The sequence below is a fragment of the Megachile rotundata genome, chromosome 5 (genome assembly GCF_050947335.1).
Source record: "Megachile rotundata isolate GNS110a chromosome 5, iyMegRotu1, whole genome shotgun sequence".
Taxonomy (NCBI): domain Eukaryota; kingdom Metazoa; phylum Arthropoda; class Insecta; order Hymenoptera; family Megachilidae; genus Megachile; species Megachile rotundata.
In genome coordinates, this window is record NC_134987.1 from 7,283,923 (window position 1) to 7,299,257 (window position 15,335).

The following is a 15,335-nucleotide window of genomic DNA, read 5'->3' on the forward strand; positions in this document are numbered from 1 at the left end:
GCACCTCTCATACTCTGATGTGCCTCCCCGACCTGCCGCCATTCTGCCAAGGGGCATCACGGTCTGGGTATCCTCTCTGTAGTAAGACGCGAGAGCGCTGGGGGAAATGGGAACCCTCCGCCAACTGGGGTGTATCACTCGTTCTTGCCAAAGGTATCTTCGGTTCATCTTTGCCGTCGTGGTTCACGTAAGCCACTATGGGCTACCCTTTGACCCATGGAAAGCAAGGTCCGCTTGGCGAAAAATACTCTCCCCTTTTTTGACAGAAAGTTCTTCTAACTTTCTTTTCTTTTAGTAGAAAGTTCTTCTAACTTTCTTTTCTTTTAGTAGAAAGTTCTTCTAACTTTCTTATTTCACTTTGCTTTTTAAATTCGTCATAGATTATTTGAGTGTAATCTTAGAATGAGAGGTACCGTGCGGCGTTTAGAATAAGTTAAGCGTGCGTGCGTGGGATCCGATGCGATTAGTATTAAGTTAATGTATGTGTGTGTGCGAGTGATACAAGCTCTTTGCTGGATTGTGGTAAAGAACTTGTATATGCGAGCGTATGAGCTGAGTAGAGTTAGAACTCATTTATCCTTCTGATAAATGAGGTTGTATTTGGAGGGTGGATGGGATTTGGAGTTAGGGTGGGTCACTATCGTAGCCACCTCCACGTGGTGTGACCCGGTAATCGGTATAGTTCTCTGAAGGCTTTAAAAAATCTTCAGAGAACTATACCGAGCTAAGAGCTACGATTATAATTTAATTTAGAATTAGAGTTCAGAATTTAAGAGCTACGATTGTAATTTTACTTATAATATATGTATATATAGTTGTATTGATTTATACAGTCATATATATAACTAACCTAACCCAGCCTAATGTAATCTAACCCAACCTATACATTCATAGTTTACAGTGCAATTATAAGAATTTTGGAAAAATTATGTTAGATCATTGAGGTGCCCTCATCAGTCACCACTGCGTGTACCAGCTAGGTACGGCATTGGCAGCAAGCTGTGACTTCAGCTGACGCATGCGCATAAAGCTCTCGCGTGAGATAAAATCTCACGACTGCCCAACTCTGCCGCGAGCAGAGCGCCTCACCTAAAATCCCTAGACCGCAGACGGTAAACGCAACAAACGAATAATGCTCATCCTTATTATAATTGTATACAGAGAAAAAGTAATAAACGTGGAACATAAAATGCAAATAATATTTCAGATGTACACAGCAGATAATTTTAATAAATATCACAAATAACTTTTGACTTTTTAAATATAGAGAATTTGAGATATTCAGGTTTCTCAACTTTCATATTGAATAATATTCAGGATTGAGATCTGGCGCCTATAATGTAAAGAATGGTATTGTTTATAGGTGCTGTAAAATATTTAATAGTGTATCAAAATAAATTACATTACATTCAAATGTTGTAAATGAAACTAAGGTTCTTTTAATACATATTTTTAAGTATTTTATTTTCTGTCAAGTTAGTTTTTCGTTTAAGTTATTTTTGTACGTTCCTAATATATTTATTTATATCACGTTAATAATGCTACTCCATGTTTTAAGAACACTTCCAGTTTCAGTTGATCTGTGTTTATAATAAATATTTAATCATTTTTCGCAATTATTATGTTTGTCCTTAATAATTAATATTATATACGTGTATAATACAGTGCAATCAATTTCATTTATCAAGCAACTTCTATGTACATTCAACATTGAAATTTTGATGATTCTCAAAATTTCAAAACAATGTCAAAAAAAATTCCTCTTAATCAAAATGATATACAACCAACGTTTAAAGGATTTCTGGAACGAATGAAAAATAAACATGCAATGCAATCCAGGTATAAAAATTGTGTATATTTAATACATTTGAAGACATCATTTAATGCTAATAACGCAATGTATTATTTTACTTTTGTAGTACTCCTAAATCATCAACAACAAATTCACAAACAGATAAGGGTTCAGATACACATAACAGTAGTGAATCTCATAATACAATAAAATCGGAAACAAATGTCTGTAAAACATCCATTATATCTCTTGTAAGATCATTTTATATTATAATATAAAAGTCATTATATATAAAAGAATGCACAAAGAAATACTCTAGTACATTTTGTTTATTATGTTTTAGGATAGTTCTGATGAATCAATGTTCTTTGAATCTTTTAATGCTGTTGAAAAAACGGGCAGTCAAGAAAAAACAACATTTAATGGCACACACACACCTGTATCTACAAATGTACAAAAATCAAAAATTAAATTTATTCAATCATCAGACAGTGAAGATGATGTACAAACAAAACCAATGTTGAGTTTAAATAGAAAAAAAAGAATGATTAACAGCAGTAATGAAGAATCAATGTTAAATGAAAGCCCTCCAGCAACAAACGAAGAATGTAAATCTACTTGTGACAATGTATCTTCTCAAGAATCTCCTAAAAACAACAATGTTTATAAAGCAGAAACAGATGAAAAACAATTAATTGGAAGTGATACTCCAAGTACTCCAAAAAAAAGTTCGACTGATATAAAATATGAAAAGTGCATAATATCAGATTCAGATAGTAGTCCATGTTTTAAACGTAGTCCTACACAAATTCGTAAAAAAAGATGGATAGGCCCAGATTTCAAATTAAATTTGAAACCTTTAGGTTTAGGGAAACAATTGGATCCTTGGATAGAGTCTTCAAGAAAGAAGCCAATAATGTCTGCAGTACCTGTAAATATTATGTTCTATATATAAGTCATATGTATTATTGACAAATTAATATACTAACTACATTATTTACAGGTTACAAAGCAAAAATTAGAAGATAGATACAAGCATTTAAAAGATTTTCAAATAGAAATTCTTGATAAATTTTATACTGCATTGGATCAAATACCATTGCCTGTTCTGGAAAAATTTCCGGATTTCGATAAACGATCATTTCAAGATTTAAAAATTTTGTACCAACATGTTAAAGCAAAAATACGATTAGTTGAGACAAGGTTAATGCACGCAAAAACTGATGAAAATCAAAAACCTGTTGATGATAAATTATGTGAATATAAAAATAGTCCACCATTAGATACAACAGTTGGAGCTTTAAGTGGGCAAACAATTTTAAGTATTTCAGATAACAGTAACTGTAATATATCCACTGTTAATTTGGTTGATTCAGAATCGAGTTCTATTTCTTTTATGAAACCAAAAGATACATTTTCACCGACGGTAGATAGACTTCCTAAATTTTTAGAGAAAAGGAATGAATCACAAGTAAATGAACAAAAAGACCATACTGTTGATTCGTGTAATTCTCCCATTCAAACAAAATCTACCGATTCTTTAAATCAAGGAAAAAAGGGTAAATTCCAGTTAAAAAGACCTATTAAAGCAACTATAGGTTCTGAAGTATCGAAACGAATTGGAGAAATATGGGAAAAGGAAGAGCAGTTCAAAGTTTCAGACCCTAAACCAGCAGTTTCTGATAGTAATAATCATACGAAGTTCGAAAATTATGAATCAAAAAGAATTGAAATTAATAAAAATGCATGTCCAGTTCAAGAAAAAAAGCAAGATTTTCAAACTAGTGAAAAACTGATATGTGATAATGACGAAGAAGATTGGTTCGATACATTTGGTAAACTATATCTTATCAAGTTTTACATACAAAAAATATTATAACATATATATTATAATAAAAATTTATCGTAGATGATAATTCATATGCTGAAGATATGGTTGATGGTTTAACTCAAGAACTTGAACAGTTCCCTGCATTGAGTAAAGATTGTAATATAAAACTAGGTAAATATAACAATGTGTAAAATGATTTATTCTTTTTTTTAACTTTATTTCTCAAGTTTTGATTTCATCAAATAATAGCAGCTACACAAAATAGTCCTAGTAAGGAACATAACAACGAACAAAAAAAGGCATTTAAACCAAATATTGAAAGTGGTAATTTCACTGGAAACTATAAAAATGATGGTGTTAGTGGCGAGTTTGATGGATTATCATATACACATTCACGAGAAATGTTAAAGGTAAAACATATTACGCTTTCCTTTTATTTGAATACTTATTATTGTTAGCATGAAATTCTTTAACCTTTCAGATTTTTCGACAAAAATTTGGATTATATTCATTTAGGCCAAATCAATTACAAGCAATTAATGCTGCAATGTTAGGATTTGATTGTTTTGTTCTAATGCCAACTGGGGGAGGGAAGTCATTATGCTATCAACTGCCAGCCCTCTTGTTACCTGGAGTAACAATTGTAATTTCACCATTGAAAAGTCTTATTCTTGATCAAGTTCAAAAACTAACTTCTCTTGATGTAAGATTTTAATCAATGTACAGTCTACATGTATGATGGATGTCGTTTAACTATAATTTAACAAATATTGTATAGATTCCAGCTGCTCATTTATCTGGTACAATAACAGATGCTCAAGCGGATGCAATATACAGGGAACTGTCGAAAAAAGATCCTGCCCTTAAATTACTATATGTAACGCCAGAAAAAATATCCGCATCCCAAAAATTTTGCAACCTTCTATCTTCATTGTATGAGAGAGGGTTATTAGCTAAGTTTGTTATTGATGAAGCACATTGTGTTAGTCAATGGGGCCATGATTTTCGACCCGATTATAAAAGGTTAAAAATGCTTAGAGAAAATTACACCAAAGTGGGAATGATTGCTCTCACAGCAACGGCTACGCCCAGAGTTCGGACCGACATATTACATCAGTTAGGACTTACTCGACCGAAATGGTATGTAATTATATTAAGTGAATTTTTAATATCGTCAACATTTCTTTTTCTTCTTTCAGGTTTATGTCGAGTTTCAATAGACCGAATTTAAGGTATAGTATAATAACAAAGAAGGGTAAAAATTGTTCAGATGAAGTTATAGCCATGATAAAAACAAAGTACAAAAATGACTGTGGTATCGTCTATTGTTTATCTCGTAAAGAGTGCGATGATTATGCGGTACAGATGAGAAAGAATGGCATTAAAGCATTAGGCTATCATGCTGGTCTTACAGACAATAACAGGAGTAACATTCAAGGTCGTTGGATTTCAGAAGAAGTATGGAATTACGTGTATTTTAAGTAGCTGTAAATCTGTTTTTATAAATACGTGATTATATAATATAAAAAATTTTAGATTAAAGTTGTTTGTGCGACAATAGCGTTTGGAATGGGTATTGACAAACCAAATGTACGCTTTGTAATTCACGCAGCTCTTCCGAAATCTATCGAAGGTTACTATCAAGAGAGTGGACGTGCTGGTCGCGACGGAGAAAATGCGGACTGTATATTATTTTATAATTACGCTGATATGCACAGAATAAGGAAAATGATTGAAATGGACAACTCAAATCCTGACGCAATAAAAACTAATATAGATAATTTATTTAAAATGGTATCATTTTGTGAGAATAAAACAGATTGCCGCAGATCATTGCAACTGAATTATTTTGGAGAAATATTTGATCGACAACAGTGCATCAGCAATAAAGCCACGTCATGCGACAATTGTAGAAATAAAGTAAGTGAAATTTCAGATGACATATTTTGCTAATTAATATCTTTAAAAATATAAGATAATTATAAATATGTACGATATTGTTTAGGACGACTTTAAAATGTTAGATGCAACAGACGACGCTAAACAAATTATGAAAGCTGTACGTGAAATTACCCAATCAAGAAGTGCTAATCTTACATTAGTACTACTTACTGATATATTTAAAGGAAGTGATATTAAAAAAATAAGAGACGCAGGTATGAAATATTATTATTCTGTAAGTATTTTCTAATGTAATTCAAGTCTGTATTACCGCTGAATATTTATACAGGTCTTAATAAGCATCCTGTGTATGGTCGTGGAAGATCATGGAACAGAAACGACATAGAACGATTATTACATTATATGGTGCTTAAAGATTATTTACAAGAACAGATGTATATAAACAATGAAATTACTTGTGCGTATCTAAAGATTGGTCCAAATGCTAGTGAATTGATGACAAGAAAAGATATAAAGGTTAAAGCAATACATAACATTTCTATTAATTTTATTTAAATATATTGAGTAACATATAAACAACGGATAACATATAATAATTGTTTCTAAAACAGGTGGAATTACCTATAAAATCATCTACTGGTAATTCCGCTACAGTGGCTACAGTATCTACAGTTACAAAGAAGATTGATAAGGTCCTTCTTGAATTACAAGAACGTTGTTATAAAGAATTAATGGAAGTAATAAAAGGAATTGCTGGGGCACTTGAGGTTTCGGCGTCTTCGATTATGAACATGATAGCAGTTAGGGCAATGAGCCAAAGGCTTCCAGATAACGAGCAAGCTATGTTAGAAATACCACACGTAACTCAAGCAAATTTTGATAAATATGGAAAAGCTCTGCTAGATATCACTCAAAAATATGCTGCAGAGAAATATGGTAAAAAACATTAAAAATTATTTTTTGATCATTGTAATTCTTAACTAATTACGTGATTGTACTCGTAGTATTATTAAATGAGGAACAAGCAGAAAGTAGTGCTAGTGATGATGATGATGGCGGTTGGGACAATAGCGCTCCTGCTTTTGCTGGCAAATTTAACGGAAGCCAAGGTAGAAAGCGGAAAGGTAAATCTAATTATCGAAATACAGCTAAAAAGTATAAACGAACAACAACAAGGTAAGAATATTAATATATAAATATTGACTTGTAATATTTAATTTTACATGCACTATATCATAATTTTTATTATATTATATTAGTACACAAAAAGGAAAAACTACCACAAAAGCGAAAAGTACAACTTCGAGTTCGAGTAAAGGTCCTGGACTTATAAGTTTAAATAAAGACAAAGTGTATATGTCGAATCCTCATCGATATATGCAATTGGGTTAATATATTGATTTGTATTATATGTTTGTATTTATAAAAGTGTGATGTAACAATCATGACTGTTCCATCTAACGTAGGATACATGGTATCCGTTTTAATCGAGAATTGGCACTTTTGCCATTTTATAATTGAAAATAATGCAACAGTATTATGTATTGTTTTTGTAAAAAAAAGAAAACGTTGAAAGGTATGTGTATGTATATATGAAATTTACTAATAAAGTTTTTTATTTTCATAATGATTATAAAATTATATATTTTATATTTCACAAAAAATTAGAAAATAATTTTGTATTTATTAGTACAACTATTTATTTATGTACATATACAGCATGGGCTATTCATTTCAATTCAGATTATATTTACAATAAATATACTACTTGTCTATGTACATTAAGTAAAATAATATTCAAATAGCCCAACATTTCATTTATTGTGACTAAACTTGCTCTAAATTAAAATTCATAAATATTTCATGATTATAATTCTGGTTGCATTATCCTTGCTTGACGATCATCATTCCTTATATGCCTTTTTAATAAATCCATGATTTCATTATCAAATTCAGGTGGGGTGGGTTTTGCACCTGTAGCCCAATAAAATATATCCCAATCATTTGTTGGTAAATTTATAAGACGATCATACAGTTGTAACTGTTTATCATCAAATTCGTTTAAATATTTTTTTGCAAATGTGCTTAAAAGAAGGCCATTTTCTAACATACCACGTTTACGAGATTGATATACTAATCTGTAACAAAATTTTGTTTTAATATAAAAGTTAAAAATATTATTGTAATTATCATTTCTTATTACCTAGCTCTTTTGACATCTGTATTCTCTTTTTCACGTTCAATATATTGTGGTATACTTGGTTCATGACCATCCGGATGAATTAGATTATTAAAATCATCTTTATACCTCAAACAACCCGTTGAAACATTCCTTACCGATGACACCGGTTTAACCTTAAATTACATGTTATGTTAATTACGTATATATTTCAATGACTACGGAATACATTTTTTATATATTACATATTTAAACTCACCGTCAAAGCAAAATATTTCACGAAAGTGTTCATTTTTGTTTCCTATTTATTTTTTCTTTAAGTGAAATTTGTGATACACTGTCAACGGGACTTTCATAATATTGAAGTCAGCTGGGTCAGCTGACGGGGTTAAATATACCTAATATTTTGTTGTATTTGTAGTGCTATGTACTGTTATAATTAAATATTTGCGTATTTATAATTATATTTATACATGTTTAATGTTTTGTAACGAATTTACTGTAATTGAAATGTGAACAAAATATATTAGTAAACATTATCTGTGATAAATTGAATATAATAGATAGATACTTTAATTTTGTTATGTATATAATTACAAATAAAATAAATAAATATGACGAACAGCTCTCATTGCATAGAGCCATAAAAATATAATCATTTTATTTCATATGAAAAAATTACATTGACTATAACTATTAAATTGAGATTACTAATTAGATTCTTTAGATTATACATTGTATAATTTGTGGTAAATATATAATATATACAATATATTTGTATAATCAGGGAATAATTGTTTATGATTGTTGATATAATCACTATGCAGAATACAAATTCTTTTTTAAACCATAGTCATTCAAAAGATCAATATGAAATTGTTCCCAAACCATTAGAAGTTATCGATTCTATTCTTTCTATGGATGATACAATTTTAAAAAGTATTGAAGATGATGATAATATACCATTTACCACAAGTCCTAAAGTACATGACAAAACTTTACATAACTTTGCACATGAATGGCAAAATACAATCAAGGCACAAGAAACTACTAAAGAATTCAAAGGCGGTGGTAATAATAAGTTGGACTTGCCAATTGAAACTGAAAAAGTAAATAATATATCTACTGAAGGGAACAGTTGGCAAGATAATACATTTTTGAATGAAGTTTTTACACAATTGGAATCATCTATTAAAAAAGATGATGATCATGAACATTTCATTGAGGTAGATTATTGAATTGTAGTCACTTTTATATATCTTTAATTATTAATTACAAAACATTCTACTTTTAAAAAACAGGTTCTTACTCAAACCACTGAAAATTATACTAAAGAATCAGTATTTGTAGAAAATGTAGATGTATCAAGGAAAGAACATCATCACGTAAATTCAAAAAGAAGTTTAAACGAATATAATAATGTAATTCCAAGTAAGATACATTATTCAAATGATAAGAAAATAAATAAAAGAAATTCAAATTTATATCATTCAACTTCTATAAAGGATGATAGGTTTTATGGTTTACCAAGTGCAGTAAAGCAACTTTTCTCACAAATTAGGGGTATTGATACATTATATGGTAAGTATTTTATTGATTAATGTTATTAGAATATAAAGTAACGTTAATAATATAAATTATCTAACATTTTCAGAGTGGCAGGATGAATGTTTAAGTTTAGATGCAGTAAAAAACAGAAAAAATTTAATTTATGCTCTTCCAACAAGTGGAGGTAAAACATTGGTTGCAGAAATATTAATGTTAAAGGAAGTTATATGTAATAAACGAAATGCAATATTTATATTGCCATTTGTTGCTATAGTACAAGAAAAGGTCAGTACTGATTATAAATAATTCATTCAACAATTTAATTGCTAATTAGCTATATGAGATATACACATTTTTTGCAATTTTAGGTTCAAGCGATGGCACCATTTGCATTAGAATTGGATTTCTTAATCGAGGAATATGCTGCATCAAAGGGAGCTTATCCTCCTAAAAAACGTCGAAAAAAAAATAGTATATATATGTGTACAATAGAAAAAGCATTGGGTTTAATAAATAGTTTAATAGAAGAAAAACGTTTTAAGGAAGTAAGTAAACTAATAAAATTAAAGAATACAATTTGAATGATTTTTATGTATTATAATTATTTTATTGCATTAAAATATTTTAGATTGGCCTTATAGTAGTAGATGAACTACATTTAATTGGTGAAGGCGGAGGCAGAGGTGCTACACTAGAAGTAATTTTAACAAAAGCATTGTATGTTAATGGTAAAGGAAGATTTCATAAATATTTTGATGCAAAATTTGCATGGAACTTAAAGTAAAAATTATTAATATTTTAGAAACCGTTCATATTATCGGAATGAGTGCAACGATAGGCAATTTAAATGAAATAGCGGAATTTTTGAAAGCGGACTTATACACAGGAAATTTTCGTCCTGTTGAAATTAAAGAATATGTTAAATGCGATGACTGTATTTGGTTACTTGATTTAAAATCAGAAGAACTATTAACAGATATGAAAAAAATTAATTACCGTGTAAGCATAATTAATACATATTATTTATCAATATTTTTTTATTGTTGTTTTTCAAGCTATATATTTGTATAAAAAGTATTCAAGTGATGCAGCAATCATAGATCCCGATAGAATTGGTGGTCTAGTAATGGATGTAGTTCCAAAAGATTCGTGTCTCATATTTTGTTCAAGTCGGAAAAATTGTGAAAATGTTGCATTATTATTAACAAAAATTTTGTTCAAGTGAGATCTTCTTTTATAACACTTTATTATTTGCATAAAAGTGCAATATTTAAAATTATTTATATGAATACTTTTAGATCCTTGGAAGCACATAAGACAAACGAAAAACAAAATTTATTGAATGCACTTGAAAGAGAAGAAGGCCTTTGTCCTATCTTACAAAAAACCATAAGGTTTGGTGTAGCTTATCACCATTCTGGCCTTACAGCCGAGGAAAGACGATTATTGGAAGATGCTTTTAAAGCAGGAACGCTTTGTGTAATATGCTGTACATCTACGTTAGCAGCCGGAGTAAATCTACCAGCTAGAAGGGTCCTTTATTTATTATTATGTACCGTTTTACAATAGTATTACTTATTTATTCTTATAAAGAAATGTACAACAGGTGATATTAAGAAGTCCATACGTTGGTAGCGAGTTTATAAATTTAAGTAGATATAAGCAAATGAGTGGGAGAGCTGGCCGTGCTGGTATGGGAGACATAGGAGAAAGCATAATTATCTGCAAAAACAATGAGTTACCTAAGGTAATAATAAATATATAACTGTGATAAATTTGCAAATAGAGAACGGTTATAACACATCAACATTTTCTACATAGGTGAAGGAACTTTTGGAATCCAAAATGGATGATTGTATAAGTTCATTACATGTGAATAAAGATAGGGGTATAAATAATTTAATTTTAAGTGCTATATTATACTCAATTGCAAAAACTCGATTCGAGTTACAAAAACTTGCAACAAGAACATTACTTAATATACAACAGGAACGTTTAGGTATAAATATTAAACATATTGTGGATTCAGCAATAACTGAATTATTGAAAAGTGGTGTAATAAAAGTAAAAGATAAAAGTAAAAGCATTGATGTGTATCAACCAAATATAACTGTTGCTATTCCATCACAAATTACATGTCCTAACGAATCAGATATAGAAAAAAAGGTAAAAAAATCAATACAACTTATGAACGATACCAAACTAGATTTGTGCAATTTAGGACGCGCAGCTATGAAAGGTATAATCAGTTGTATCAATAAGTATTAACATATTAATTTCCGATATTGTCATTGCATTTTTACATTGAAGGATGCATCGATATTCAGTGTGCATATACATTATATGAAGATTTAAAAAAAGCTCAAGAACATTTAGTTCTCATCGATTATTTACATTTGTTATATCTTGTTACTCCATATGATATAATACCTCAAGTAAAAGTAGTGGGAAGTGTTTATTACGATGTTGTAATAAATTTATCGGAAACGCAAATGAAAACAGCAAGAGTACTTGGAATCAATGAAGTAGCTATAACTAAAATACGTGATGGTCTAATGCCCAAAGTAAGTACATATTTTAATTTTCGTGTACGAAATATATTTGTATATTTAAAAAATTACAAAATGTTATAGAACGTAGAACCAAGAGTAGTTCAGCGATTTTATGTAACATTAATACTATACGACCTGTGGTGTCAACACGCGGTGTACACCATAGCAGAAAAATATCAAGTAAACAGAGGCACTGTGCAAAATCTTTTATCTGCAGTATCAACATTTGCATTTTCTGTAGTGAGATTTTGTCAGGTAGGTCAATAAATGCATAATTTTTTCGTTCTATACAATTTTAATAAATAATTTTATTTTAGGAATTAGACGAATTTTGGGCGTTCAAAGATTTATTAGATGCATTCAGTAAAAAATTATCATACTGTTGCCCTTTGGAATTGGAAGCATTAATGGATTTACCATTAGTAAAAATTGTAAGAAATTTATATTCATTTTTTTGAATTCTGATAAAAATTTATAATTAATTGTTTTTTAGGGAAGAGCACGTCAGTTGTATAATGCAGGTTTCAAAACAGTACAATGTATAGCTAAAGTACAACCAAAGGAATTGCTGGAAAAAGTTCCATACTTGAGCAAAAAAACTGCAACACATATTATTGAAGCTGCTAAAGTAACTGCTTTAAATATTAAGAGTGTACTTATATTTTACATTTTAATACTTTTATTTCTAACTTCATTTTTATTATATTTTACAGTTGATTATATTGGAAAAGATTCAAAATTTGGAAGAAGAAACAGAAGATATCTTAGACGGTATAAATATAAAGAATTTAAAGAGGGTTTAAATTGTGCAAATTAAAATATATAATAAAAATATTTGTTTATTTATGATATTCAAATTTCTTTTGTATATTATATCAATGAAGTATTTTTTTACAAATAAAATAATTAAAATATATGTACTGTTAATTTATAATTAATGCATATTGTGTCAACAGATCAATGTGTTTTAAGAATAGCACATTGTTTAAGCAGGCACATAAATCAAATATCCAAAGTGTCTTTGATTTCATTCTAAGGGAGTATGATATCAAAACATTATGGAACAGTTTTCCCATTTTATTAATTTAATATTACAGTTGCTGTACAGGCTTATGATAAAAGTTAAAAACAACAGTATTAACATAAATACATTTAAAATACATATAAAATGTATATGTCCATTATTTAATTATTATCGTTTTTTATATAAACATGGATTTAAAGTAATAGAAGGTAACTTATTTCTGTGGCTACCTATGTCTTTCTCTTTCTTAAAGTCTAAGAAATAAAATAAGTTATGGGACAAATCAGTCCAGGTGTTCTTAAAACCATAGCTCTCTATTGTTTTTATAAAATCTTCCACCTTCTCAAATCGACTTTCAACTTCAGCTATTTTCAAAATACCACTGGAAACAAATTTTTTTACATAAATTGTTTGTTGTATAGATAAGATCAATTACATTAGTATTTAACATTATTGTCTTCTATAGTTTTTTCCAATACTAATACTCACTCTTTTTTTAGTACTCTATTGGCTTCTATAATATAATCTTTAAGATTGGTTCCCATCAGAGATAAACAGAATACAACAACATGGACTCCATTTGTTAATAATGGAGTATGTGCCATATCACAAGCAGTTACATTTTCATTCAATGAAACAAAGTCAAAGGAATGCACTTTATGGGGAACAGAAGCAGCAAGTTTGGCTTCCCCACAACCAAAATCAGCAATTATATTACTCTTTGACCTAAAATATAAATAATTGGTAGTTACTATTTAATACAAAAACTAAAGGCCCAAAATTGGAACAACTATACTAACATCTTCTTAATTGAAGATACTATAACATCAAGTGGGTTCACAGGCCACTGTTCAACCTGTTGTTTGTATCCTTCATGATATGCTTTGAATGAGTCAGGATCATTTTGAAAATAGTTATTAGATTCTGTACTTTCACTACTATAAAGTGATTCATTTATGTACCTAAATCTAGATGCTCTTAACTTAGTCATCATTCGTTCCCTCAGAGAGGATGGATTCATATTTTCTTTCCAATTTCTAGTTTTCTTTAGTTTAACAACTACTTGTTCCCTTAAAGATTCAGGTTTTACATTCTCTTTTTGATTTTTTGCTTTTTTCTTCTTAGTACCTATTTGTTTCCCCAAAGACTGCAGTTTTGTATTTTCTTTTTGTCCCTTTGTTGCCTTTTGTTTACCTGTTCTTTTTTGTGCAGGTTGTGGTTTTGTGTTTTCTTGCTGACCTTTTGTTTCTTTCTCTACTAACTTCTTCAGTCTTTTAATATCTAATTTATGATGATTTGTGGATGATTTAGAATTATGGTCTTTCTTTTGCACAATCTTTTGTTTCTTAGCTTTATGTGATGTTGAATCAAATTTTGTTGTCTTATTATTTGTTTCTTTCTCATTCCTTTTACGCTTCATGCTCTTAGATTCTTTTTCTTTTAATACTTTTTTAACACTGTCAGTATCAGTCTTATTACTGGATTGATTAAAATTTTTGTTTCTTGTATTATGTTCTTTCCTTTCACGTCTATCACTGTTTTTAAGCATTCTCCTTTGCTTTTTATTTCTAGCTTGAAATCTAGTCTTTATACTTTGACTTTTATTTTTCGTATCTAATACTTTCACAGAATTTTGCTTTACAAGGTTAGCAACTGCTTGATGTTTTTCTTCGTCAGGTATCTGTTTGAATTTTTTTGCTAGCTTATGTTTGTCCTTTGATTTCTTCTTAAATTCATTTTTATCTTTAATGATAGCAATTTTATTTTTATCTTGATCTTTTTGTTTCTTTTTCTAAAATAAATATCAAAGACAGATATTTTCATGAAATACTAACCGAAACAATCGAAGATGTTTCACAAATCACATCACATATAAATATGTAATTATTACATATACTTTACAATTTTTAATTATTTACCTTATTGGTTTTTATTTCATGAACATTTGTATCAATCTTCTTTGCGTTACTAGTACTTTTCTTTACCTTCTTAGCCATTCTTTTTAATTATCAAGCAATTACAACCATCACCCACGTGGATAGGAATAGAACTGTTTATAATAGATATATATCGTTTTGAATATGATACGATTAGCGCGCTCTAGTGGTAAATGAAGAACGCACCTTTTCAAAAAATTGTTTTTTATTGCAGAATAAACAATTTTTAAATATTAATAGCAAACGTAGAATACTTTAAAATACCGATACACTTCTATTACTGACATCTCAATGAACACATCGTCAAAACCGATAATTACAGAAACTGTATCTTGGAAACGATACGGTAACACTTTCAAAATTAACGATACCGGAAAACAACCGACAATCGTATTCCGAAACAATTAAAATTATACATAGAGAACTTCTAAATTCTTTCAGGTATAAGTTTAATGATAGATGTAGGCGGGAACTAACTGTACAATATGAAATGTATTTTAAAGAGACAACCAAAAAGAAATGGTTCGCGTCATTACTTTCATGGTTTACTGTCAGATGGCACCAGCAGGA

General features: G+C 29.4%; 4 protein-coding genes across 7 annotated transcripts; 2 read left to right on the top strand and 2 right to left on the bottom strand.

Annotated features, from left to right (window-relative positions):
* The first annotated feature begins 660 nt into the window (after positions 1 to 660).
* Positions 661 to 7,152, top strand: Blm (Bloom syndrome helicase). Of its 2 annotated transcripts, none has more exons than XM_003705422.3 (15): positions 661 to 1,839; positions 1,920 to 2,043; positions 2,136 to 2,723; positions 2,796 to 3,627; positions 3,702 to 3,794; positions 3,873 to 4,033; positions 4,105 to 4,326; positions 4,402 to 4,763; positions 4,823 to 5,081; positions 5,160 to 5,543; positions 5,629 to 5,779; positions 5,854 to 6,041; positions 6,137 to 6,461; positions 6,530 to 6,701; positions 6,785 to 7,152. In XM_003705422.3, the coding sequence occupies exons 1-15, from the start codon at positions 1,745 to 1,747 to the stop codon at positions 6,915 to 6,917; spliced, it is 4,089 nt and encodes a 1,362-aa protein (XP_003705470.2). In that variant the 5' UTR covers positions 661 to 1,744; the 3' UTR covers positions 6,918 to 7,152. The 2 variants fall into 2 exon arrangements, with proteins under 2 accessions (XP_003705470.2, XP_012145728.2); XM_012290338.2 differs by having other exon boundaries at positions 3,876 to 4,033.
* Positions 7,153 to 8,134, bottom strand: LOC100883962 (succinate dehydrogenase assembly factor 2, mitochondrial). 2 transcript variants are annotated; one of them, XM_012290336.2, is made up of 4 exons: positions 7,964 to 8,134; positions 7,729 to 7,880; positions 7,638 to 7,663; positions 7,153 to 7,499 (listed from the first exon to the last, which is right to left on the bottom strand). In XM_012290336.2, exons 1-4 carry the CDS (start codon positions 7,994 to 7,996, stop codon positions 7,393 to 7,395), a joined length of 318 nt encoding a protein of 105 aa, XP_012145726.1. In that variant the 5' UTR covers positions 7,997 to 8,134; the 3' UTR covers positions 7,153 to 7,392. The 2 variants fall into 2 exon arrangements, with proteins under 2 accessions (XP_012145726.1, XP_003705451.1); XM_003705403.3 differs by having other exon boundaries at positions 7,153 to 7,663; positions 7,964 to 8,118.
* A 187-nt stretch (positions 8,135 to 8,321) lies between these two features.
* On the top strand, positions 8,322 to 12,720 carry mus301 (mutagen-sensitive 301). 2 transcript variants are annotated; one of them, XM_003705421.3, is made up of 15 exons: positions 8,322 to 8,930; positions 9,006 to 9,285; positions 9,359 to 9,537; positions 9,621 to 9,797; positions 9,881 to 9,980; positions 10,055 to 10,251; positions 10,328 to 10,473; positions 10,551 to 10,785; positions 10,859 to 10,999; positions 11,074 to 11,491; positions 11,563 to 11,816; positions 11,886 to 12,059; positions 12,122 to 12,235; positions 12,298 to 12,432; positions 12,518 to 12,720. In XM_003705421.3, the coding sequence occupies exons 1-15, from the start codon at positions 8,505 to 8,507 to the stop codon at positions 12,605 to 12,607; spliced, it is 3,066 nt and encodes a 1,021-aa protein (XP_003705469.3). In that variant the 5' UTR covers positions 8,322 to 8,504; the 3' UTR covers positions 12,608 to 12,720. The 2 variants fall into 2 exon arrangements, with proteins under 2 accessions (XP_003705469.3, XP_012145725.2); XM_012290335.2 differs by lacking the exons at positions 10,055 to 10,251; positions 10,328 to 10,473 and having other exon boundaries at positions 9,881 to 9,969.
* A 146-nt stretch (positions 12,721 to 12,866) lies between these two features.
* LOC100883854 (uncharacterized) lies at positions 12,867 to 15,215 on the bottom strand. The gene is made up of 4 exons (XM_003705402.3): positions 14,748 to 15,215; positions 13,629 to 14,620; positions 13,318 to 13,554; positions 12,867 to 13,210 (listed from the first exon to the last, which is right to left on the bottom strand). Exons 1-4 carry the CDS (start codon positions 14,823 to 14,825, stop codon positions 12,997 to 12,999), a joined length of 1,521 nt encoding a protein of 506 aa, XP_003705450.3. The 5' UTR covers positions 14,826 to 15,215; the 3' UTR covers positions 12,867 to 12,996.
* Positions 15,216 to 15,335: the final 120 nt, after the last annotated feature.

Bases quoted from the DNA above. Each gene is read 5' to 3' on its own strand.
- Blm (XM_003705422.3), top strand. From the start codon at position 1,745: ATGTCAAAAAAAATTCCTCTTAATCAAAATGATATACAACCAACGTTT. The intron at 6,042-6,136 runs GTTAAAGCAATA...TTTCTAAAACAG, and splicing joins TGACAAGAAAAGATATAAAG to GTGGAATTACCTATAAAATC. The intron at 6,462-6,529 runs GTAAAAAACATT...TTGTACTCGTAG, and splicing joins ATATGCTGCAGAGAAATATG to TATTATTAAATGAGGAACAA.
- LOC100883962 (XM_003705403.3), bottom strand. From the start codon at position 7,996: ATGAACACTTTCGTGAAATATTTTGCTTTGACG. The intron at 7,881-7,963 runs GTGAGTTTAAAT...ATGTAATTTAAG, and splicing joins TGAAATATTTTGCTTTGACG to GTTAAACCGGTGTCATCGGT. The intron at 7,664-7,728 runs GTAATAAGAAAT...ATTTTGTTACAG, and splicing joins ACAGATGTCAAAAGAGCTAG to ATTAGTATATCAATCTCGTA.
- mus301 (XM_003705421.3), top strand. From the start codon at position 8,505: ATGATTGTTGATATAATCACTATGCAGAATACAAATTCTTTTTTAAAC. The intron at 9,798-9,880 runs GTAAGTAAACTA...AAAATATTTTAG, and splicing joins AAGAAAAACGTTTTAAGGAA to ATTGGCCTTATAGTAGTAGA. The intron at 10,786-10,858 runs GTCCTTTATTTA...AATGTACAACAG, and splicing joins TAAATCTACCAGCTAGAAGG to GTGATATTAAGAAGTCCATA.
- LOC100883854 (XM_003705402.3), bottom strand. From the start codon at position 14,825: ATGGCTAAGAAGGTAAAGAAAAGTACTAGTAACGCAAAGAAGATTGAT. The intron at 13,555-13,628 runs GTTAGTATAGTT...TTTATATTTTAG, and splicing joins GTATCTTCAATTAAGAAGAT to GTCAAAGAGTAATATAATTG. The intron at 13,211-13,317 runs GTGAGTATTAGT...ATTTGTTTCCAG, and splicing joins AATAGAGTACTAAAAAAAGA to TGGTATTTTGAAAATAGCTG.